Source organism: Coregonus lavaretus (assembly GCF_964263955.1).
Source record: "Coregonus lavaretus genome assembly, chromosome: 26".
Classification (NCBI taxonomy): Eukaryota; Metazoa; Chordata; class Actinopteri; order Salmoniformes; family Salmonidae; genus Coregonus; species Coregonus lavaretus.
Window position 1 is genome coordinate 34,427,055 of NC_140013.1, and position 26,099 is coordinate 34,453,153.

General features: G+C 44.7%; 2 protein-coding genes across 2 annotated transcripts in view; one reads left to right on the forward strand and one right to left on the reverse strand.

Moving 5' to 3' along the window:
* Positions 1-339: 339 nt before the first annotated feature.
* akt2 (v-akt murine thymoma viral oncogene homolog 2) lies at positions 340-18,185 on the reverse strand. Its single transcript, XM_084143413.1, has 12 exons — positions 18,102-18,185; positions 9,700-9,876; positions 7,839-7,970; positions 7,438-7,549; positions 7,012-7,162; positions 5,400-5,531; positions 5,031-5,096; positions 4,686-4,877; positions 3,936-4,064; positions 3,033-3,247; positions 822-1,012; positions 340-668 (listed from the first exon to the last, which is right to left on the reverse strand). The coding sequence occupies exons 2-12, from the start codon at positions 9,743-9,745 to the stop codon at positions 589-591; spliced, it is 1,446 nt and encodes a 481-aa protein (XP_083999539.1). The 5' UTR covers positions 9,746-9,876; positions 18,102-18,185; the 3' UTR covers positions 340-588.
* A 33-nt stretch (positions 18,186-18,218) lies between these two features.
* Positions 18,219-26,099, forward strand: part of LOC311102170 (scaffold protein ILK) — a 34,601-nt gene continuing 26,720 nt past the window's right edge. The window contains exon 1 of the mRNA XM_084143415.1: positions 18,219-18,467. The gene's annotated coding sequence lies outside the window, so the exon portion shown is untranslated. The remainder of the gene's footprint in view (positions 18,468-26,099) is intronic.

The following is a 26,099-nucleotide window of genomic DNA, read 5'->3' on the forward strand; positions in this document are numbered from 1 at the left end:
GTGTGTTGGATAGGTGCAGCATGCGTTCGGCTGGTGGCGAGGTGGGATTTGCTGGCATAACCCCGCGATGGTAAAGTGCTGTCGATGTTTTGAGGTGCCCAGTGTAGTAGTAGTGTGGAGGGCAGACAGGCGGGGTCCTGCAGGCATGGATAAGGGCAGCCCTGTCCTGTTCCACCTGGTCCCATCAGAATAAGAGACAGGGCCCCCAATCTATCCACACAGGCCTGCTGAGGTCAGTCATCACGTCATGCTCTAGGATCCATGTTTTCACCGCTTCTCAGTGTGAGAGTGTGTGGGTCTTGTGCGAGTGTGTTTGAGAGTGTGTATGTGTTTGTTTGAGAGTGTGTCAGTTTGTGTGTGTGTTTATTTGAGAGTGTGTCAGTTTGTGTGTGTGTTTGTTTGAGAGTGTGTCAGTTTGTGTGTGTGTCAGTTTGTTTGAGTGTGTCAGTTTGTTTGAGAGTGTGTCAGTTTGTGTGTGTGTGTTTGTGTCATGTGTGTTTGTGTCATCCCAATTCCCCAGCAGTGCAAGTGTGTGTGAACGTGTGTTAGCCTGCCTGCTCATGTGAGTGTGTGTGTGTGAGAGAGAGGTCACTCCCGTATGCTGGCGGAGTAAGAGAACTGAGGGAAGTGTGTTCGCTGGTCCTGGTCTTCTGCGTCTAAGCTGTCGTCTGGAGTAAAGACAGACATAAAAAGACAGACAGAGAGAACCAGGAGATTTCATACACAAACAAGGATTTTTTGTTTTTTACAAAACTTTGTTTTACAAGACATTTTTAAAAGTTGAAACACAAACCGACAGAGAGACACACTCCTCAACTTACACTTGTCCGGGGGCGTTACGGTGATGGTCTGTGCCGTGAACTCATCGTCAAAGTAGCGCGTGTCCGTCTCCGACGTCACCTGGGGCTTGAAGGGAGGCAAGAGCTTCCTCTCTACCACGTCCTGCCAGTTGATGGTGGTGAAGAACTTGTGTGTCATCACGTCTTTGGCATCTTCTTGTCCACCTCCAAGCCTACAGAAGTACCAGTCATCATGGTCATTATCACCTCCAAGCTTACAGAATAACCAGTCATCACGGTCATCATCGCCTACAGAATAACCAGTCATCACGGTCATCATCACCTCCAAGCCTACAGAATTACCAGTCATCACGGTCATCATCACCTCCAAGCCTACAGAATAACCAGTCATCACGGTCATCATCGCCTACAGAATAACCAGTCATCACGGTCATCATCACCTCCAAGCCTACAGAATTACCAGTCATCATGGTCATTATTTTCTTCACCCAATATATACACTTGAAGTCGGAAGTTTACATACACTTAGGTTGGAGTCATTAAAACTCGTTTTTCAACCACTCCACAAATTTCTTGTTAACAAACTATAGTTTTGGCAAGTCGGTTAGGACATCTACTTTGTGCATGACAAGTAATTTTTCCAACAATTGTTTACAGACAGATTATTTCACTATCACAATTCCAGTGAGTCAGAAGTTTACATACACTAAGTTGACAGTGCCTTTAAACAGCTTGGAAAATTCCAGAAAATGATGTCATGGCTTTAGAAGCTTCTGATAGGCTAATTGACATCATTTGAGTCAATTGGAGGTGTACCTGTGGATGTATTTCAAGGCCGACCTTCAAACTCAGTGCCTCTTTGCTTGACATCATGGGAAAATCAAAAGAAATCAGCCAAGAAATGTAAGTAAGCATTTCACGGTAATGTCTACACCTGTTGCATTCAGCGCATGTGGCAAATAACATTTGATTTGAAGACCCAAGGGGGGGGAAATGTAGACGTCCATAAGTCTGGTTCATCCTTGGGAGCAATTTCCAAACGCCTGAAGGTACCACGTTCATCTGTACAAACAATAGTACGCAAGTATAAACACCATGGGACCACGCAGCCGCCATACCGCTCAGGAAGGAGACGCGTTCTGTCTCTTAAAGATGAACGTACTTTGGTGTGAAAAGTGCAAATCAATCCCAGAACAACAGCAAAGGACCTTGTGAAGATGCTGGAGGAAACAGGAACAAATGTATCTAATGTATCTATTTCCACAGTAAAACAAGTCCTATATCGACATAACCTGAAAGGCCGCTCAGCAAGGAAGAAGCCACTGCTCCAAAACCACCATAAAAAAGCCAGACTACGGTTTACAGCTGCACATGGGGACAAATATCGTACTTTTTGGAGAAATGTCCTCTGGTCTGATGAAACAAAAATAGAACTGTTTGGCCATAATGACCATCGTTATGTTTAGAGGTAAAAGGGGGAACGCTTGCAAGCCGAAGAACACCATCCCAACCGTGAAGCACGGGGGTGGCAGCATCATGCTGTGGGGGTGCTTTGCTGCAGGAGGGACTGGTGCACTTCACAAAATAGATGGCATCATGAGGAAGGAAAATTATGTTGATATATTGAAGCAACATCTCAAGACATCAGTCAGGAAGTTAAAGCTTGGTCGCAAATGGGTCTTCCAAATGGACAATGACCCCAAGCATACTTCCAAAGTTGTGGCAAAATGGCTTAAGGACAACAAAGTCAAGGTATTGGAGTGGCCATCACAAAGCCCTGACCTCAATCCTATAGAAAATCTGTGGGCAGAACTGAAAAAGCGTGTGCGAGCAAGGAGGCCTACAAACCTGAATCAGCTCTGTCAGGAGGAATGGGCCAAAATTCACCCAACTTATTGTGGGAAGCTTGTGGAAGGCTACCCGAAACGTTTGACCCAAGTTAAACAATTTAAAGGCAATGCTACCAAATACTAATTGAGTGTATGTAAACTTCTGACCCACTGGGAATGTGATGAAAGAAATAAAAATCTGAAATAAAATCACTCTCTCTACTATTATTCTGACATTTCACATTCTTAAAATAAAGTGGTGATCCTAACTGACCTAAGTCAGGGAAGTTTTACTAGGATTAAATGTCAGGAATTGTGAAAAACTGAGTTTAAATGTATTTGGCTAAGGTGTATGTAAACTTCTGACTTCAACTATATTTTAAAAATACAAACACACACACACCTCTGCTTGGGGTCCTTTTTGAGCAGGCCAGCAAGCAGGGCCTTGGCCTCGGGGGCCAGGTTCTTGGGGAAGCGGATCTCCTCCATGAGAATGAGCTCAAACAACCGCTCATGGTCCTGGTTGTAGAAGGGTAGTCGACCGCACATCATCTCGTACATGACCACACCCAGACCCCACCAGTCCACCGCTCGGCCATAGTCATTGTCCTCTAATACCTGGAGGAGAGGGGGAGAGAGAGAGAGAGAGAGAGAGAGAGAGAGAGGGGGGGGGGGGGGGGAGAAGAGAGAGGGGGAGAGAGAGAGAGGGAGAGAGAGAGAGAGGGGGGAGAGAGAGAGAGAGGGGGGGAGAGAGGGGGAGAAGAGAGGGGGGAGAGAGAGGGAGAGAGAGAGAGAGGGGGGAGAGAGAGAGAGGGGGGAGAGAGGGGGAGAGAGAGAGAGAGGGGGGAGAGAGAGGGGGAGAGAGAGAGAGAGGGGGGAGAGAGGGGGAGAAGAGAGGGGGGAGAGAGAGGGAGAGAGAGAGAGAGAGGGGGGAGAGAGAGAGAGGGGGGAGAGAGAGAGAGGGGGGAGAAAGATAGAGAGCGAGAACTTAAAGAGAGAAATAGCAAATCCAATTCTGTGGAAGCCAAGGCACTGCGTCTCTTTCTACCAATGTGAACAATGACCTATTTGCAGTCCGGCTGTCGATTCCGGTTGATAATAATTTACTTTCCAATGGTAGAGTAGAGTTATTAAGTTGGTATGTTAAGCGTTCTTTGCTGGATAGAGAATTATTGACTGGAAACAAGTCCAAGACAAGATGAGAAACCAGCAAGGAATGCATCTGAAATTGTTAACTGCACACATTGCCATGTACTGTTCAAAGCACAACTAGAATGTATGATTTTGTTCACTATGCTGTAGTTACCTCAGGTGCAAGGTATTCTGGAGTACCACAAAAGGTCTTCATGGTAGCCCCGTCTGTGATTCCCTCTTTACACAGTCCAAAATCTGTGATCTTTATGTGTCCATCTTTATCCAGCATTAAGTTCTCCAGCTGGAAGAGAAAGATGGAGTTGGAGAGAGGAGAGAACAAAGAGGGTGACTGAGTGACCACAGGAGATAGTGAGCAGCAGAAAATACCCCTGCTAACATGACAGCTAACTGTACTATGTATCACAGACTTACAGGCTTTTCACCAAGAGGCTGGTGCTCAAATCAAATCACAATGTATTGTCGCATACACATATTTATATGTGATGGGATGTATAGACATTATGGATAGTATGTGAATAGAATATGTAGTATATCTGAAGAATATGTGGATATAATAGTATATATACAGCAATAGTTGAATAGGGTGGACTTAACTAGAATACAGTATATACATACGAAATAGTTAAAACAGTATGGAAACATTTCGCACAATAGGAAATATGATTAAGCAGTCTGTGGTAGGATTGAGCCTAGTCCTAGACTAATTCAGAAGCACTTTTAGTCTAAGACTGGGCTTAATCTGGGTCCAGGAAAACAACCCATTTTTCCTATTGTGCGAAATGTTAGTCTTGAGAATATACTTTCAATGTGAGGAGGTGCGTTTAAAGGTATGGGTGAGTCAGGGAAATATCAGCCAGATTGTCGGTCCCATTTGGTAGACAGACAGGGAAGCAGCCTTTACCTTAAGGTCTCTGTAGACAACGTCCTGTGAGTGGAGGTACTCCAGCGCAGATACAATCTCTGCACCGTAGAACCGTGCCCGGTCTTCTGTGAACACGCGGTCCCGCGACAAGTGAAAGAACAGCTCTCCTCCGTTTGCATACTCCATCACAAAGCATAGCCGGTCATGTGTTTGAAATGCATATTTCAGTGTCTGTGTGTGTGGGGTGGGGGGGGGGGTGGGGTGGGGTGGGGGGGGACGATGACGACAGTCAGAATTAGTGACCACATTTGAATCAGGTGGCTGCTTGGTGCAATGTTGTAATCGGTGTTCAGTAAGGTTAGATGATGTCAGTTAGGATCTCACCGTTAAGAAGGGATGCCTCGTATTCTGAAGGACTCTGCTTTCTGTTACCGTGTGTGCTACCTCATCCTAATGGAACGCGTCACACAAAAACACACCATGAGGGACAGACATACACCCAGCACTGTACAGCTGGACTTGGACTTCTGAGCAATAGAACCAAGAAGTAACAGTCATAAAAACCAGCAGACTTCCAGGGGTATGGTGCAGAAGTCTGGCTGCCTACACAATGGTACCCTTTTCCCTATATGGTGCACTACTACTTTTGACCAGCGCCCTATAGGTCCCGGTCAAAAGTAGTGCACCATATAAGGAACCACTTTGGACACCTCTGTCCGAGCAACTGCATTTCCTTTTATGCCAAATGGTCACCTTAGCGATGATGACTTCTTTCCTCAGGATCTTCATGGCGTAGTACATCCCTGTGGCCTTCTCCTTTACCAGGATCACCTTACCAAATGTCCCCTTCCCCAGCAGCTTCAGGTAGTCAAAGTCACTCATGGTCTGTTGGGGGGAGAGAAACACCATGAGGGTTCAGATCTCAGTCGTATTCAAGACAGTTTGGACGACAGGATTTATTTGACCATGACGATTACAGAGTATAAGTAATAAAGAGCTTACATAGACCTGCACAACGGTTTTAGATGAAGAACGGGCAGAGAATGGAGCAGAAAACGCACCAACACACACAATGGCCCAGGTCACATAGGGAGATGGTAAACCAGCTGTGATGAGGTAATGTTACTAAGGAGGAGATATTCAGAACTAAGATACAGAGTTTCCAATGGACAAAAGCAGCCACATCTAGAGGAGGGCTGTTGGACAAACAAAGAGCACTGACAGGTCTGCTAGGTCGGTAGGGGGACAGGAGGACACTGACAGGTCTGCTAGGTCGGTAGGGGGACACTGACAGGTCTGCTAGGTCAGTAGGGGGACACTGACAGGTCTGCTAGGTCGGTAGGGGGACACTGACAGGTCTGCTAGGTCGGTAGGGGGACACTGACAGGTCTGCTAGGTCAGTATGGGGACACTGACAGGTCTGCTAGGTCGGTATGGGGACAGGAGGACACTGACATGTCTGCTAGGTTGGTAGGGAGACAGGAGGACACTGACAGGTCTGCTAGGTCGGTAGGGGGACACTGACAGGTCTGCTAGGTCGGTTGGGGGACACTGACAGGTCTGCTAGGTCGGTTGGGGGACAGGAGGACACTGACAGGTCTGCTAGGTCGGTAGGAGGACACTGACAGGTCTGCTAGGTCAGTATGGGGACACTGACAGGTCTGCTAGGTCGGTTGGGGGACAGGAGGACACTGACAGGTCTGCTAGGTCGGTAGGGGGACACTGACAGGTCTGCTAGGTCGGTAGGGGGACACTGACAGGTCTGCTAGGTCGGTAGGGGGACACTGACAGGTCTGCTAGGTCGGTATGGGGACACTGACAGGTTTGCTAGGTCAGTATGGGGACACTGACAGGTCTGCTAGGTCGGTAGGGGGACACTGACAGGTCTGCTAGGTTGGTATGGGGACAGGAGGACACTGACAGATCTGCTAGATTGGTAGGGGGACACTGACAGGTCTGCTAGGTTGGTATGGGGACAGGAGGACACTGACAGATCTGCTAAGTTGGTATGGGGACAGGAGGACACTGACAGATCTGCTAGGTTGGTAGGGGGATACTGACAGGTCTGCTAGGTTGGTATGGGGACAGAAGGACACTGACAGATCTGCTAGGTTGGTATGGGGACAGGAGGACACTGACAGGTCTGCTAGGTTGGTATGGGGACAGAAGGACACCGACAGATCTGCTAGGTTGGTATGGGGACAGGAGGACACTGACAGATCTGCTAGGTTGGTATGGAGACAGGAGGACACTGACAGATCTGCTAGGTTGGTAGGGGGATACTGACAGGTCTGCTAGGTTGGTAAGGGGACAGGAGGACACTGACAGATCTGCTAGGTTGGTAGGGGGATAGGAGGACACTGACCACTTTGTTGCGGGACTTGGACATGGCCACCTCCATCTCCTCCATTCCGCTGCAGTCGCTGGGGGAGCCAAACGTGATGTCCATGGGCGCCTCTTCCTCTCGCGTCTTCAGGCCGTTGGCCACCGCTTGGATCGCCCGCATCCATTCCTCCCTGGAAGGGGAGAGGGGGTTAAATGTAGATCACTTCAAGCCCAAAAGACATGAAGTCTACATTGACTGTGAGTGTGTGTGGATACGGTGGGGATGATTAACTAGTGAGGTCAATTGAGGTCCCTAATGGGGTCAATTGCAGACCTCTAATCCTGAAAGTTGGTGAAGTAAAAATAATACAACTTGGAGAAAGAGGGCATTGCCCAGTTTACAGAGAAACAAATACCCATTCAACTCTTCCATGTTGTCCCTGCCTCTGGACCTTTCCGTTCTCACCTTTCCTCGTTACTCTCCACATGGAAGGTGCGCTCTATGACTGTGGTCCACTGTAGGCAGCGGATGACAAACGTGTTGGACCTGGGCCGTTCTGTCTTCATCAGCTGGCACTCTGCAGACAGGGAGTAATAGAGAGGTTACAGTGTGCTACTGAAGACATCGGGTGAATCTCAATAGTCTTCCCTCAATTCCTCTCCTCCTGTCTTCTTTCCACCTCCTCAAAACATCAGCATATGAAGTGAGGAGAGGATTCCAGGAGAGGAAACACTTATTCCTGCTGACGGACACAAGGAAACAAACAAAAACTATTGAGAGAGCCAATCTGTGTGAACACCACCAGGCAACTCTCATCCAAGTACCACCAGGCTCTAGAAGTTGGCCCAGAAATGACAGAGACCAACCTGCCACAGAGAAGTTGTTGAGGGGTGGGAGGCTGTGGTCAGACGACATCTCTGGCTTCTCCTTGTAGCCGATGAAGGAGCCATCACTCTTCAGGATGAAGTACCGCGGCCTCCACGTCTTAATGTACTCTCCTGTAGGGGGGGGTGGGGGAGAATGCAAGTGGGGAGCAAGAGAGATGGGGGAAGAGAGAGTTAGAGAGAGGGAGTTAGAGAGGGGGAAGAGAGGGAGTTAGAGAGGGGGAAGAAAAGGAGTTAGAGGGGGGGAAGAGATGGAGTTTGAGAGAAGGAGTTGGGGGGGAGAGAGGGAGTTAGAGAGGGGGAAGAGAGGGAGTTAGAGGGGGGAAGAGAGGGAGTTAGAGGGGGGGAAGAGAGGGAGTTAGAGGGGGGGAGAAGAGAGGGAGTTAGAGGGGGGGAGAAGAGAGGGAGTTAGAGGGGGGGAAGAGAGGGAGTTAGAGGGGGGAGAGAGGGAGTTAGAGAGGGGGAAGAGAGGGAGTTAGAGGGGGGGAGAGAGGGAGTTAGAGGGGGGGAGAGAGGGAGTTAGAGGGGGGGAAGAGAGGGAGTTAGAGGGGGGGAGAGAGGGAGTTAGAGGGGGGGAGAGAGGGAGTTAGAGGGGGGGGAGAGAGGGAGTTAGAGGGGGGGGAGAGAGGGAGTTAGAGGGGGGGGGAGAGAGGGAGTTAGAGGGGGGGAGAGAGGGAGTTAGAGAGGGGGAAGAGAGGGAGTTAGAGGGGGGGAGAAGAGAGGGAGTTAGAGGGGGGGAGAAGAGAGGGAGTTAGAGAGGGGGAGTTAGAGAGGGGGGAGAGAGGGAGTTAGAGGGGGGAAGAGAGGGAGTTAGAGGGGGGAGAGAGGGAGTTAGAGAGGGGGAAGAGAGGGAGTTAGAGGGGGGGAGAGAGGGAGTTAGAGGGGGGGAGAGAGGGAGTTAGAGGGGGGAAGAGAGGGAGTTAGAGGGGGGAGAGAGGGAGTTAGAGGGGGGGAGAGAGGGAGTTAGAGGGGGAAGAGAGGGAGTTAGAGGGGGGAGAGAGGGAGTTAGAGGGGGGGAGAGAGGGAGTTAGAGAGGGGGAGAGAGGGAGTTAGAGGGGGGGAGAGAGGGAGTTAGAGGGGGGAAGAGAGGGAGTTAGAGAGGGGGAAGAGAGGGAGTTAGAGGGGGGAGAGAGGGAGTTAGAGGGGGGGAGAGAGGGAGTTAGAGGGGGAAGAGAGGGAGTTAGAGGGGGGGAGAGAGGGAGTTAGAGGGGGGGAGAGAGGGAGTTAGAGGGGGGAAGAGAGGGAGTTAGAGAGGGGGAAGAGAGGGAGTTAGAGGGGGGAGAGAGGGAGTTAGAGGGGGGAGAGAGGGAGTTAGAGGGGGGAAGAGAGGGAGTTAGAGAGGGGGAAGAGAGGGAGTTAGAGGGGGGAGAGAGGGAGTTAGAGGGGGGAGAGAGGGAGTTAGAGGGGGGGAGAGAGGGAGTTAGAGGGGGGAGAGAGGGAGTTAGAGGGGGGGGAGAGGGAGTTAGAGGGGGGGAGAGAGGGAGTTAGAGAGGGAGTTAGAGGGGGGGAGAGAGGGAGTTAGAGGGGGGGTTAGAGGGGGGAGAGAGGGAGTTAGAGGGGGGAGAGAGGGAGTTAGAGGGGGGGAGAGAGGGAGTTAGAGGGGGGGAGAGAGGGAGTTAGAGGGGGGGGGAGAGGGAGTTAGAGGGGGGGAGAGAGGGAGTTAGAGAGGGAGTTAGAGGGGGGGAGAGAGGGAGTTAGAGGGGGGAGAAGAGAGGGGTTAGAGGCACATGAGCCATACATATTAGGGTTTATGTTGAACTAATTGTGAGTAAAGTGGACACAGAGAGTCCTAGAAACAGAGTAACAGACACAGTGAGACAGCGACTAGTGAAGCTCAGCTCACCCCTCTTATGTAGCCAGCCCTCTCTGACCACACTGATGTCGTTCATGCTGGGGTCACAGGGTGGGGTCACAGGGTGGGGTCACAGGGTGGGGTCACAGGGGTCACAGGGGGAAAGGGGAGCTCTGACTGTTGGCGAAAGGCGTCAGATGTGTCTCTGACGAAAATGTGTCACAATACCTGGGGGACAGAAAGACAACAAAGATACCAAGATATTAGCCACAATTGAAAGAGGATCCATTTTCATTGTTTATTATTAAAAACGAAATGAAAACTTTATACTGATGATGATCATGACAACATGTCACTGTGTAGGCGTATGACAATGGAAAATCATTGCTGCGTGACGATTACATAAATGTCACTTTTCCAAGATGTGTGTAATCTACACTGGAAATTAGAGGCACTGTCAAATAGGAAAAACACTGTTGCATGGCAGAGGGCGTGGCAATGAGTGCGGTTGGTTGTCAGGGCTACATTTTAGAGAACATTATAGAGGCCCCCCATCTTGGCACCGCAGAGAAATTGTAGCATTTTTAAGCCAATTTCCTGCAATTCTACATGAAGCTGAGAGAACATTTTGCCATTTTAAAGCTAGTTTCCTGCAATGCTATGGATGTCACCATGGATAATGCTGTTTTCTTTTGCTCAAACATAAAATGAATACTGCTAAATTCATTGTTTTTGGAATTTATTCTCCCCGACTGTCTAGCTTTTATTTTGGTGATCGAGAACTAACAAAGATTATACTATTAAAAAATATATAGGTCCATTATCTTTACTACATACTTTATATCTGGTTGTAGTTGTTTAAGTTTACACTTAAGTGTTTTTCCATCCCGTAAAGTAATAATGCATGTTTTTTTTTTTTTAGACTTTTTAGACTTAGGCGACCTGAAAAAACACTTAGGATTACAGTTGCAGAAAACTCCCTGTAGGCTACTTGGTGATCACCTCACCTGTACAATGGTCAAGTAAGGGTGGGTACATACGCTCTTAATGCAATTCTGACACTTTAAAATACTGGGCAATTTCAAGGTAACAGAATTACGCAGAGACTTTGCACTTTAAAATGTATGCCAAACAAAAAACATTGATTTGAAAGTTTAACAAACCATACAACTCTATGCACAATGACTACTTTGAACAATTTACACAGTAAATCAAAAAAAATCAAACACATTTACTGGAAAAACTGTGCAGATGCAAAGATTGGTAACAGAATTACGGTAAAATCTCTGTTTTATATTGTTATCAAACGTTGTATCTGCCAGTTCTTCCTGTACAGTGCATTCAGAAAGGATTCAGACCCCTTGACTTTCTCCACATTTTGTATTCAAAAATTGATTAAATTGTTTTCCCCCAAAAACAAAGCAAAAACAGGTTTAGACATTTTTGCAAATGTATTAAAAATAAAAAACTGAAATATCACATTTACATAAGTATTCAGACCCTTTACTCAGTACTTTGTTAAAACACCTTTGGTAACGATTACAGCCTCAAGTCTTCTTGGGTATGACGCTACAAGCTTGGCACACCTGTATTTGTAGTTTCTCCCATTCTTCTCTGCTGATCCTCTCCAGCTCTGTCAGGTTGGATGGGGAGCGTCGCTGCACAGCTATTTTCAGGTCTCTCCTGAGATGTTCGATCGGGTTCAAGTCCGGGCTCTGGCTGGGTCACTCAAGGACATTCAGAGACTTTTCCAGAATACTTTTCCTTTAGGTGCCTTTTGGCAAACTCCAAACTGAGGAGTAGCTTCCGTCTGGCCACTGCAGAGATGGTTGTCTTCTGGAAGGTTCTCCCATCTTCACAGAGGAACTCTGGAGCTCTGTCAGAGTGACCATCGGGTTCTTGATCACCTCACTGGCCAAGGCCCTTCTCCCCTGATTGCTCAGTTTGGCCTTCCCCAGACAAAATCCTGTCTCGGAGCTCTACGGACAATTCCTTCGACCTCATAACTTGGTTTTTGCTCTGACATGGACTGTCAACTGTGGGACATTATACAGTTGAAGTCGGAAATTTACATACACCTTAGCCAAATACATTTAAACTCAGTTTTTCACAACTCCTGACATTTAATCCTAGTAAGAAATTCCCTGTCTTAGGTCAGTTAGGACCACCACTTTATTTTAAGAATGTGAAATGTCAGAATAATTGTAGAGATCATTATTTATTTCAGCTTTTATTTCTTTGATCACATTCCCAGTGGGTCAGAAGTTTACATACAATCAAGTAGTATTTGGTAGCATTGCCTTTAAATTGTTTAACTTGGGTCAAACGTTTTGGGTAGCCTTACACAAGCTTCCCACAATAAGTTGGGTGAATTTTGTCCCATTCCTCCTGACAGAGCTGGTGTAACTGAGTCAGGTTTGTAGTCCTCCTTGCTCGCACACGCCTTTTCAGTTCTATAGGATTGAGGTCAGGGCTTTGTGATGGCCACTCCAATACCTTGACTTTGTTGTCCTTAAGCCATTTTGCAACTTTGGAAGTATGCTTGGGGTCATTGTCCATTTGGAAGACCCATTTGCGACCAAGCTTTAACTTCCTGACTGATGTCTTGAGATATTGCTTCAATATATCCACATCATTTTCCTTTCTCATGATGCCATCGATTTTGTGAAGTGCACCAGTCCCTCCTGCAGCAAAGCACCGCCACAGCATGATGCTGCCACACCCGTGCTTCACGGTTGGGGTGGTGTTCTTCGGCTTGCAAGCATACCCCATTTTCCTCAAAACATAACGATGGTCATTATGGACAAACAGTTCCATTTTTGTTTAATCAGACCAGAGGATATTTCTCAAAAAAGTACAATGTGCAGTTGCAAACCGTAGTCTGGCTTTTTTATGGTGGTTTTGGAGCAGTGGCTTCTTCCTTGCTGAGCGGCCTTTCAGGTTATGTCGATATAGGACTCATTTTACTGTAGATACTTTTGTACCTGTTTCCTCCAGCATCTTTACAAGGTCCTTTGCTGATGTTATGGGATTGATTTGCACTTTTCGCACCAAAGTACATTCATCTCTAGGAGACAGAACGCATCTCCTTCCTGAGTGGTATGACGGCTTCGTGGTCCCATGGTGTTTATACTTGCGTACTATTGTTTGTACAGATGTGGTACCTTCAGGCATTTGGAAATTGCTCCCAAGGATGAACCAGACGTGTGGAGGTCCACAATTCTTTTTCTTGGGGTCTTGGCTGATTTCTTTTGATTTTCCCAAGATGTCAAGCAAAGAGGCACTGAGTTTGAAGGTAGGCCTTGAAATACATCCACAGGTACACCTCCAATTGACTCAAATGATGTCAATTAGCCTATCAGAAACTTCTAAAGCCATGACATCATTCTCTGGGATTTTCCAAGCAACTTACACTTCTGACCCACTGGAATTGTGATACAGTGAATTATAAGTGAAGTGAAATAATCTGTCTGTAAACAATTGTTGGAAAAATTTACTTGTGTCATGCACAAAGTAGATGTCCTAACCGTCTTGCCAAAACTATAGTTTGTTAACAAGAAATGTGTGGAGTGGTTGAAAAACGAGTTTTAATGACTCCAACCTAAGTGTATGTAAACTTCCCACTTCAACTGTATAGACAGCTGTGTGCCTTTCCAAATCATGTCCAATCAATTGCATTTACCACAGGTGGACTCCAATTAAGTTGTAGAAACATCTCAAGGAAGATCAATGGAAACAGGATGCACCTGAACTCAATTTCGAGTCTCATAGCAAAGTGTCTGAATACTTAAGTATATAAGGTAGGTTTTACATTTTTCATAAATTTGCAAAAATGTCTAAAAACCTGTTTTCGCTTTGTCATTATGGGGTATTGTGTGTAGATTGATGAGGGAAAAATTTATTTAATCAAGGCCGTAACGTAACAAAATGTGGAAAAAGGGAAGGGGTCTGAATATTTTCAGAATGCACTGTAAATGTGTTTTTGTAACATTTTCTGTGGAAATTGTTAAAAGTAGTCCTCGTGCATAGTTCTATTGTTTGTTAAATGTCGAAATCAATGGTTTTGTTAGGTATACATTTGAAAGTGTAAAAAATCGAAGTCTCTACGTAATTCTGTTACCATGGAATTGCCCTACTTCCACTGGAGAACTGCTGAGGATTGTAAACAGAAATGCAGCCTCTTAAGGCTCTCAAAATAGTCCGAATTAATCTAAGATAGCTCAAGAAATCTGTAATTAATTGACGTATTTGCAGAGATCTTAGTCGCACAATTTTACATCTAACTAGGATCTTTGGTGGAGTATTACTCAAGTGAATTTTTTTTGCATGAAAACAAGTTGTCTATTGTTGAATGACAAACACTTAATTGAAGAATCCCTACGGTTTACCCATCACTGACGAAGGGGCGTAGACTTCTGCTTGCCTTGAGAAAAAATGTTGCGTGCACGAACATCCGAAAACCCCTTGCCGAAAATCAAAACGAAGAAAAATGTCACAAAATGTTGTCATAATTACCATGCTCTAACTGTTCCAATCTGTTTTGGATGGGAAGCATGCGGACGCCTTTACAGGCATGCAGGTGGAAAGTGAGGAGAGCAAAAAATTGGATGATCAAGGATGACATGTTTTTCATAAAGTCTGTGTGTTGACTGACTCCTCTTTCTGATCCTGGCCGTGTGTATGTGAATCCCCATCACCAGACAGTGTTAGGTCTGTGTCTGTTCTGCAGCCAGCTCTGCCCAGTGGCCACCCGTCTCAGCCTGCCCTGGCACAGGTTGGCAGTACTCCCGGTTACCATGGGCACCGCACTGGACTACCAAATAATCCCCACCTTGTGATGCACTGCCCACCCGGCTGTTACACAACTAGGCTACACAACCCCTCCGCTGCTGCTTCTTATCTCATTTACCCAACACATACACACGTGAAGTCCTCTAGAGCAGGGGTTACCAAACGTATTCACTCGGAGCCTCCATTCTAGCATTGGGGAACATCCCGCGCAACTCTATACATTTTGCCATGTCTAATGTGTATTCATGTGATATGAGTGACTAAAAAATTACAACAATATCTATGGGCTAGAAAACATGACCAGAAGAACTGATGATGCACTACCCAATTTCAAAATTGCACCTTGTGCATTCTACTATTCCAACTTTAGAGAGTAAGTGGAGTTCCTGCAGACCCCCCAGTTTGGGAACACCTGCTCTAGAGGAACAAGACAAACAGAATTAGTGCTACCATCATGGTAGAACCATGACCTTAGTGGGTGAAACAAATCCAGACCTTTTGCAGCTAGCTTGAGCTGTCACCTCTTTTCGGTTTGTTTACCCATTACTCAGACTTCCAACTGACATTATTACAAAGGAAAATGGCATGATGCTAGTCGTAATGACAGATGGAGGTAGGCTACAGTACTGGTACTCTGGTGTTGCCGGGTAAAGAGATGAGATGGGTTCTCTGCAGGTTTGGCACTGGCAATCTGTTTTGATCCAAGAGATGGGCAACATGCCTGAACACTGCAGTGTCAAATCTCAGATTAGAACTATCAAGCACAATCCAAACTGCAGCACATCATGTCAACTGGTCTCTTGGCCAATACATTGACGAGTGAGTTTCAAAGAATCACAAGCAAAGTTGTTCCGCTTTTGAGGATGAGCTTTTCCCTACATCTACTAATAGCTCAGATGTCTGTGGGGGTCCTAAACATTCTGCTTCCCAGCTCCATGATCATCGCAAGATGGCAGAAATAACATAACATTATACATTTTAGTAATTTAGCAGACACGCTGATCCAGAGCGACTTACAGGAGCAATTACGGTTAAGTGCCTTGCTGAAGGGCACATCGGCAGATTTTCCAGCTAGTCAGCTCGGGGATTCGAACCAGCCACCTTTGGTTACTGGCCCAAAGTTCTTAAAAGGAAAACTCCACCCAAAAACTATTAGTCCATTGTTGATATTGTCCCAAAATGTTTTGCATGTCAGCAATCAAGTTTTCAAGATGTATACGTTTCAAAATAGAGACTAATGAAACAAATACCGAAAGAGCGTTTTTGGGTGAAATGTTCCTTTAACCGCTAGGCTACCTGCCTCCCCACAGGGGAACCAGCATTATGAAACACAATGGACAACACGTTCTGCTACAGGCTAGGCTACATAGATCTAACCATATTCTATTGGGAGATGAGAGATGATTAGTCAAATGTTCAATGTTTATTTGTTAACACAATAAAACTATAAACAGTGGGAGGGGCCTGAAATTACACAGAAGTGACTGACGTGTCTGTTTGAACTGTATTGTTTGCAGAGATAAAATCCAATGGATCCCTTCCACTTAGTCAATTCCAAATCTATTATTAAAATAATCAAGTGTAAATCTGTGGGCTATTTAATGGCTTCATTTTGATAATGGAATTAGGTACCAGTAAGCCACTTGAATTTATATAAATTCAAATACAGATAGACTTCAAACAGCACCAAATAACAGCATCAACTAGGTGGGTGGGTTGCTACTTTTAAATGAAAAACTAGGTTGTGAGTTACATAACTTCGCTAAATAATGTTACTGAATGAAACAAATTAGGCTACTTCAAATGAAGCTGGCAAGCCTCAAATGCCCGGGCCTTTTCAGAGTAACGTTACGTCGAGCGGTGACCCTGAAATCGATATTAGCAGACTCAACTCATCGTAAATCGTGGAGTTTAGTTTAATCGGCTAGGTCGATATCTACACCTGCCCCTAGTCAAAATGTTAGTCATTTTCGCCGGCTCTGTTGGTGGTCCAACGTGGTCTGAGAGGCAAGGTGCTCCTTTAGGATCTGGCTAAAAATACTTGAATAATTTATAGAACCCATTGCCCTTTATGGTTGTGAGGTCTGGGGTCCACTCACCAACCAAGAATTCACAAAATGGGACAAACAACAAATTGAGACTCTGCTTGCAGAATTCTGCAAAAACATCCATCCTCCATGTACAACGTAAAACACCAAATAAAGCATGCAGAGCAGAATTAGGCCGATACCCGCGAATGATCAAAATCCAGAAAAGAGACGTTAAATTCTACAACCACCTGAAAGGAAGCGATTCCCAAACCTTCGATAATGAAGCCATCACCTACAGAGAGATTAACCTAGAGAAGAGTCCCCTAAGAAAGCTGGTGCTGGGGCTCTGTTCACAAACACAAACAGACCTCACAGAGCCTCAGGACAGCAACGCAATTAGACCCAACCAAATCATGAGAAAACAAAAAGAGAATTACTTGACACATTGGAAAGAATCTACCAGAAAACAGTACAAACAGGAATGCTATTTGGCCCTAAACAGAGATTACACAGTGGCAGAATACCTGACCACTGTGACTGACCCAAAATTAAGGAAAGCTTTGACTATGTACAGACTCAGTGAGCATAGCCTTGCTATTAAGAGAAGCCGCCATAGGCAGACCTGGCTCTCAAGAGAAGACAGGCTATGTGCACACTGCCCACAAAATGAGGTGGAAACTGATCTGCACTTCCTAACCTTCTTCCAAATGAATGACCATATTAGAGACATATTTCCCTGAGATTACACAGACATACAAATAATTCTAAAACAAATCCAAATTTGATAAACTCCCATATCTATTGGGTGAAATACCAGTGTGCCATCACAGCAGCAATATTTGTGTCCTGTTGGCACAAGAAAAGGGCAACCAGTGAAGAACAAACACCATTGTATATACAACCCATATTTATGTTTATTTATTTTCCCTTTTGTACTTTTTGCACATCATTATAACACAGTAATATGACATTTAAAATGTCTTTATTCCTTTGAAACTTTTGTGAGTAATGTTTACTGTTCATTTTTATTGTTAATTTCACCTTTGTTTATTATCTATTTCACTTGCTTTGGCAATGTAAACATATGTTTCCCATACCAGTAAAGCCCTTTGAATTGAATTGAATAGTAAGTTAACGGTTTACTGCCATAACAATCGCTAGTTTGTTCCTAACAGCTAGCTATCAATCATTCGAGTTCTGCGTCGACTGATGATGAGCTCCTTACCTTGACTTCTTTAGCTATCTTAGCCAAAGAGACCGTTCCCCCGAAATAATAGCAAACGGGATTACTCACGAAGTAGTAAATCCTCTGCAGATTCTCCAAGCTGGTGTATTGATCTCTGCCAGTGATCACACAGCCACCAAAAAATAACCAACGAATGCCCGCTGAGCTTGTTTTTCTTCCCACAACGGCGGCGTGTTGTTGCAGGTTAGCTAGCCAACTTAGCATAACGTTAGCTAGCAAACCAGTAAAACGGATGGGTCGGGTAAACTCGCGAATTGTACGTTAGTTGTTACTAGTCAACTTTTAAATAATTACAAATCGTTATGATTTGGATTTACAGTTCATATGTATTCATTTTCCCGGTATTATTGTTCTCCCTTTTACGTTACAACAATATTTGCTTTTACCTTCGGTCCCCTGTTATTGCTGTTGCTTCAGTTATATCAGCAGGCCCCGTCCAAACCAGACAGAACAGCAACCCTCCACACGCGCACAAACAGGATATGACGTTGAGAGGCCTCCCTACATGAAATCGATTTCTGACTGGGGAAAAATCTTTTGAACGGTCATCCAATATGGAATTCCATGTCGGAAACTCGGGCATCTTTCTTGAGCTCCGACTTTCCGACCAGAAGATCACTGACGTCATGATTTCACCTCGTTATTTTTCCGAGTTCCCAGTTGTTTTGAACGTGACCACTGCCACTCAAAGGACGCGTTTGAGTAGTAAGGCAAGCAACCCACTGCAGACGAAAGTCGAGGAGTGAAGTCGGGTAGGTGCTTTTAGCAACGCGGGTGTATTTACATTTACTAGCGTTGCTTTCAATTGTATTAGGTTTCACAAAAACAGTCCATGGGAAGCCAGAAGTTAAATAGAATTCCATTTAAACTTACTGGGCAGGACGATTGGTCATTTTGGAAGGGGAAATTTGAGACAAAATATCTAAAGGACTGTATTATTAAACAGACTTTCCAAACGTGGAACGTAGACAAATGTCTCTTCTTCTTCTTTAAGGTTACTACATCCCAAAAGGTGTATTGCCGCCACCTACTGGGTGGGGTAAAAACTGAGATACTTTTTTGGTTACTACAGTCGTGGTCAAAGTTTTGAGAATGACACAAATACTAATTTTCACAAAGTCTGCTGCCTCAGTTTTGATGATGGCAATTTGCATATACTCCAGAATGTCATGAAGAGTGATCAGATGAATTGCAATTAATTGCAAAGTCCCTCTTTGCATGGTTACCTGCAAGGAAACACGTGCCGTCATCATTGCTTTGCACAAAAAGGGCTTCACAGGCAAGGATATTGCTGCTAGTAAGATTGCACCTAAATCAACCATTTTTCGGATCATCAAGAACTTCAAGGAGAGAGGTTCAATTGTTGTGAAGAAGGCGTCAGGGCACCCAAGAAAGTCCAGCAAGCGCCAGGACCGTCTCCTAAAGTTGATTCAGCTGCAGGATCAGGGCACCACCAGTGCAGAGTTTGCTCAGGAATGGCTGCAGGCAGGTGTGAGTGCATCTGCATGCACAGTGAGGCAAAGACTTTTGAAGGATGGCCTGGTGTCAAGAAGTGCAGCAAAGAAGCCACTTCTCTCCAGGAAAAACATCAGGGACAGACTGATATACTGCAAAAGGTACAGGGATTGGACTGCTGAGGACTGGGGTAAAGTCATTTTCTCTGATGAATCCGCTTTCGATTGTTTGGGGCATCCGGAAAACACCTTGTCCGGAGAAGACAAGGTGAGCGCTACCATCAGTCCTGTATCATGCCAACAGTAACGCATCCTGAGATCATTCATGTGTGGGGTTGCTTCTCAGCCAAGGGAGTGGGCTTACTCACAATTTTGCCTAAGAACACAGCCATGAATAAAGAATGGTACCAACACATCCTCTGAGAGCAACTTCTCCCAACCATCCAAGAACAGTTTGGTGATGACCAATGCCTTTTCCAGCATGATGGAGCACCTTGCCATAAGGCAAAAGTGATAACTAAGTGGCTTGGGGAACAAAACATCGAAATTTTTGGTCCATGGCCAGGAAACTCCCCAGACCTTAATCCCGTTGAGAACTTGTAGTCGATCCTCAAGAGGCGGGTGGACAAACCCCACAAATTCTGACAAACTCCAAGCATTGATTATGCAAGAATGGGCTGCCATCAGTCAGGATGTGGCCCAGAAGTTAATTGACAGCATGCCAGGGCAGATTGCAGAGGTCTTGAAAAAGAAGGGTCAACACTGCAAATGTTGACTCTTTGCATAAACTTAATGTAATTGTCAATAAAAGCCTTTGACACATATGGAATGCTTGTAATTATACTTCAGTATACCATAGTAACATCTGACAAAAATATCTCATAACACTGAAGCAGCGAACTTTGTGAAGCCCAATAATTCTCAAAACTTTTGACCACGACTGTACATGATTCCATATGTGTTATTTCATAGTTTTGATGTCTTCACTATTATTCTACAATGTAGAAAATAGTAAAAATAAAGAAAAACCCTTGAATGAGTAGGTGTGTCCAAACTTTTGACTGGTATTATTTATATATATATATATATATAAATAAATAAATAAAAACACACTCATGTTGTAAAAAATAAATACATAAAAAAGTCAATGTACTCCTTCACTGTACTCCGATCCCTACACAGGTTGGTGTCAGAGGTGGAAGCATCTTCAGACAGTATTCCCTGCAACGTTTCAGCCGTGAAATTCTGTAGATCCAATAACCTTTTAGCCGCTTTCACAATGATTTCCAGTTTCTTCTATTTTTTTGTTAGTTTGTCCTATACAATTAATCACCTGCTCAATAAATGCACCAAAATCAACTTTCTTCACGATTAGTATTTCAGGATCTCTCAACTGACTGACATCCACAGACTGTTGGGCATCCACTGCCATACCTTCATTATCTCTGCTCGCTGCTTTGACCATTTTCACTGCCTCTGCATAGAAGTCCTTCTCGACAGCCCTGATCCATCCTACTTTGACCTCCTTCACCCTAACAGGGCCCTCTGGGAACGTGATTCCCATCACAATTGCAACACCTTGCATCCTCAGACTCTTCAACAATTATATTCCATTTGCAAACACTTGACACGTGGCCAAACTTTTAACATTTATGACGTTGGAGTGGCTTTTGTACAGAAGCTCGCACCACATATGTCATATATCCTAGCTTTACATGGGTCGGGAGAAATTCTTAATCAAACATCAATAATACAGAAAGGCTTTCTTCCTTTCCATTCACAGTGCAGGTTAAGCGATGTGAATCAACTATTCCTGGCATGTTCATCTTAAACCATGAAGCCTCAATATCCATTGAGACGCCAGATATGACAACTTTTATCGGTGCCCTAGTCCGATAATCATAGCATTCCACTTCATGCATCAATAATTTGTACATGCACAGTGCTTTCTCCTTTTGTTCTTTTGACACACAATAAATGAACATCATACCACTCCTGGTCACTGACTGACTCCACTTCTCCCAATGCATCCTTCACCATCTTTGTGACCGCAAACGGGTTTCCCCAAAAAACATGCATGAAATGCACTCCAACAAGGAATGAGGCATTATCATACCGATGCTTATATTGATTTGCAACTTCAGCTCTTTTAGCTCCATTCTTAGATGTTACAGTATTCCACTCATTTCCTCCAGCTTCACTCGCGCCAACAGAATCAAGCAGTGCTTCTGCTTCCGCCATTGATCCCTCACATGTCTCCCTGAAGCAGCCATGAAAGTATGGGTCTTCTGATTTAGAGGGGTTGGGTTAAATGCGGAAGACACATTTCAGTTGAATGCATTCAGTTGTACAACTGACTAGGTATCCCCCTTTCCCTTCCCCTCTGCTTACCTTATGTCAAAATAAAAGTCCTGCACGTGTGCCTTATGTGGACAAAAAATGAATAACTTTTTGGGGACATTGCTAGTGTATGTAAATACACCCATGTTACTAAAAGCACCTAGGGGTGGTGCATCTGCGACAGCTGAAAGTAGGACACTAATGTAGTTTTCCAAAGGCAAGGCTCAGATCAACCTGGTAGTGTTGCCATTGTTCATAAACGTTTATAATGTTGAAATAAACATGTCTCTAACCCCCATATCACACTCTCACAAACTGAAATCATATGTGTGTAGATTGCACAATCAATTAGTGAGAGAGAGCGTCAAATATCACATTAATTTGTATATCCACCGAATACATGAATCGCGGCAAAGTTGGATCCGGTTTCAGTCATGTCTTTGGCCATGTGGGTCAAACAAAAACACCATAATGATTGGTTGACAATAGAGCCTCCCACAATGCAGGCGATGGCTGCAGGATGAAGTTGGAGAAGAGCAACTGCAGAAACTTGCAGTTGACTGTAGTAAAAATGTCATGACCTTTGATCACATGATTTTGGTAAAGTTCACGCAGTCGACATGTAGGTGCAAGTCAGCCCATGTTTATCCCCATAATGCAACACACTGAAAGGCTGTGATCAGTGATGGTCATGGACTTGACAAAAGTGATCCACTAGAACGCCCATAATGACTGTATACACTGCCGTTGCACCTGAGAGGAGTTGCCATATAATTAGGATCTCTACTAGTGCTGCATTCTGTATTGACCGACATGTTCCTTCTTTGAGGAATGGGAACAGAGGAAGAAAATATAAAAATACAAATAAATGTTGCTTTAGAAATGTATTTAGCCTTTTGTTTCCTAAATACAAAATACAGATTCTGTGGTTACTCAGATTCTGTGGTTACTCAGATTCTGTGGTTACTCGGTGACCTATTATTATAGGTCACCGAGTGGCGCAGTGGTCTAAGGCACTGCATCGCAGTGCTAGCTGTGCCACTAGAGATCCTGGTTCGAATCCAGGCTCTGTCGTAGCCGGCCGCGACCGGGAGACACATGGTGCTGCGCACAATTGGCCCAGCGTCGTCCAGGGTAGGAGAGGGAATGGCCGGCAGGGATGTAGCTCAGTTGGTAGAGCATGGCGCTTGCAACGCCAGGGATATGGGTTCGTTTCCCACGGGGGGCCAGTATGAAAAATGTATGCACTCACTAACTGTAAGTCGCTCTGGATAAGAGCGTCTGCTAAATGACTAAAATGTAAATGTAAAAGGTTATTCTTCTGATTTCCAATGTGCTTGAATCAGGAGAGAATAGAATGCATCCTCTGCTCAGTTTATTACAGAGAGGCTTTCATCCCCCAAGTGTGGAGGTTCTGTCCTGGTCAGTCCTACAACCAAAGAGAATGGGTGCATTCGAGCGGGTCAAATGTATGCAGTCAGTCTGGTGTGTGTGTGTTTCAGCAAGAGAGAACAAGTGTAAATGTGTCTAAATGAGCAAATTCATGAGTGAGTTTGTGGCTTTCTGTCTCATCCTCATTAAGACTGCCTGTATCCTTGATTTCTGAGGCATAATATATTCTAATGTAACACAGTGGAACACCCCTAAACCCCTGGAGAGAAGGAGACAATCAGAATTAAATGTCATCTTCTTTACTCTTTCAAATCTTTCTGTGAATCTTTAACAGGCTGCAGGCAGTTTGGGGGCTCTGGCTCTTCTGCTCATCTGCCTAACACTGTAGAGAATAACTGGTTTATACTGCCACCTAGTGGGAATGATGAATCATTGCATTTACAAGTTATTTATTACATATTCTCAAAGCGTAAAACTCCTTACTATCTTTAAATTACCATCCAAGATGCATGGCCACAGACAATAAAAGCTTTTCATCATTAAGTCTAGAGGGTACTTTCACTGTCCTCTCCTCAAACTCTCATCTTCCCCACAGTTGGACCCACCCAGCAGAGCCTTCTTAATGGACATTTTTGTTGTCATGTTTGGGTCGGTGAAATGAAAATATACAGCTAGGCCTAGAATAAAGGTGTCATTAAAACCTGAGGGAAAAACGTGCCCTGGAGGAACGGAAATGTATCTTGGATTGTACGGAGATTGTGACAGCAGGTTAAATGGCGTCCCTTGACAAGGCAAGAACAAGATGTACTGTTGAAGTCGGAAGTTTACATACACTTAGGTTGGAGTCATTAAAACTCGTTTTTCAACCACTCCACACATTTCTTGTTAACAAACTATAGTTTTGGCAAGTCGGTTAGGACATCTACTTTGTGCATGACACAAGTAATTTTTCCAACAATTGTTTACAGACAGATTATTTCACTTATAATTCACTGTATCACAATTCCAGTGGGTCAGAAGTTTACATACACTAATTTGACTGTGCCTTTAAACAGTTTGGAAAATTCATATACGTAAGGCATTGTTAAGAGTGCATTAAAATGGAGACTCCACATACTGTTCTTAGACTTCAATAAAGGATTTGATCTGAAGCGTACTTGAGGCATGAAGACTAGAAAGAGCATTCAACAGGGTGAGAGACAGAGATGAGTATAGGCACTTGAATGTGGGCCTTCACAGCTGGGGTCTATTCATTACGCAGATTCTGTTGCAAAACATTTGTTAAACGGAAGCAAACTGAACGAAACCTCACTAAATTTGTCCAATAGAAACTCAAATTTTACTGTTTGGACTAATGATTCAACTCCAGAACAGACGGAAGAGCGTTAACACAGGGAAGAGGAAATGGAATAGAAGGGAGGTGTCAAGTGTCAATGTGCAGCGGTAGGACGGAGTCAGGCGCAGGACACAGAACTGAGTAAACAACATACAGTGAGGGAAAAAAGTATTTGATCCCCTGTTGATTTTGTACGTTTGCCCAATGACAAAGAAATGATCAGTCTATAATTTTAATGGTAGGTTTATTTGAACAGTGAGAGACAGAATAACAACAACAAAATCCAGAAAAACGCATGTCAAAAATGTTAGAAATTGATTTGCATTTTAATGAGGGAAATAAGTATTTGATCCCTCTGCAAAACATGACTTAGTACTTGGTGACAAAACCCTTGTTGGCAATCACAGAGGTCAGACGTTTCTTGTAGTTGGCCACCAGGTTTGCACACATCTCAGGAGGGATTTTGTCCCACTCCTCTTTGCAGATCTTCTCCAAGTCATTAAGGTTTCGAGGCTGATGTTTGGCAACTCGAACCTTCAGCTCCCTCCACAGATTTTCTATGGGATTAAGGTCTGGAGACTGGCTAGGCCACTCCAGGACCTTAATGTGCTTCTTCTTGAGCCACTCCTTTGTTGCCTTGGCCGTGTGTTTTGGGTCATTGTCATGCTGGAATACCCATCCACGACCCATTTTCAATGCCCTGGCTGAGGGAAGGAGGTTCTCACCCAAAATTTGACAGTACATGGCCCCGTCCATCGTCCCTTTGATGCGGTGAAGTTGTCCTGTCCCCTTAGCAGAAAAACACCCCCAAAGCATAATGTTTCCACCACCATGTTTGACGGTGGGGATGGTGTTCTTGGGGGTCATAGGCAGCATTCCTCCTCCTCCAAACACGGCGAGTTGAGTTGATGCCAAAGAGCTCGATTTTGGTCTCATCTGACCACAACACTTTCACCCAGTTCTCCTCTGAATCATTCAGATGTTCATTGGCAAACTTCAGACGGGCATGTATATGTGCTTTCTTGAGCAGGGGGACCTTGCGGGCGCTGCAGGATTTCAGTCCTTCACGGCGTAGTGTGTTACCAATTGTTTTCTTGGTGACTACGGTCCCAGCTGCCTTGAGATCATTGACAAGATCCTCCCGTGTAGTTCTGGGTTGATTCCTCACCGTTCTCATGATCATTGCAACTCCACAATGTGAGATCTTGCATGGAGCCCCAGGCCGAGGGAGATTGACAGTTATTTTGTGTTTCTTCCGTTTGTGAATAATCGCACCAACTGTTGTCACCTTCTCACCAAGCTGCTTGGCGATGGTCTTGTAGCCCATTCCAGCCTTGTGTAGGTCTACAATCTTGTCCCTGACATCCTTGGAGAGCTCTTTGGTCTTGGCCATGGTGGAGAGTTTGGAATCTGATTGATTGATTGCTTCTGTGGACATGTCTTTTTATACAGTTAACAAACTGAGATTAGGAGCACTCCCTTTAAGAGTGTGCTCCTAATCTCAGCTCGTTACCTGTATAAAAGACACCTGGGAGCCAGAAATCTTTCTGATTGAAAGGGGGTCAAATACTTATTTCCCTCATTAAAATGCAAATCAATTTATAACATTTTTTACATGCGTTTTTCTGGATTTTTTGTTGTTATTCTGTCTCTCACTGTTCAAATAAACCTACCATTAAAATTATAGACTGATCATTTCTTTGTCAGTGGGCAAATGTACAAAATCAGCAGGGGATCAAATACTTTTTTCCCTCACTGTACTTTTACTTGAAAAATAAACAACACTAATTTCCACGCAGGCAAAACACACCAGCTCACATAAGTCTTAGACACAAAACAAAGAACAAACACGCACAAAACCA

Bases quoted from the DNA above. Each gene is read 5' to 3' on its own strand.
- akt2 (XM_084143413.1), bottom strand. From the start codon at position 9,745: ATGAACGACATCAGTGTGGTCAGAGAGGGCTGGCTACATAAGAGGG. The intron at 7,971-9,699 runs GTGAGCTGAGCT...CCCCCCCTACAG, and splicing joins GGGCTGGCTACATAAGAGGG to GAGAGTACATTAAGACGTGG. The intron at 7,163-7,437 runs GTGAGAACGGAA...CTCCCCTTCCAG, and splicing joins GTGGAGAGTAACGAGGAAAG to GGAGGAATGGATGCGGGCGA.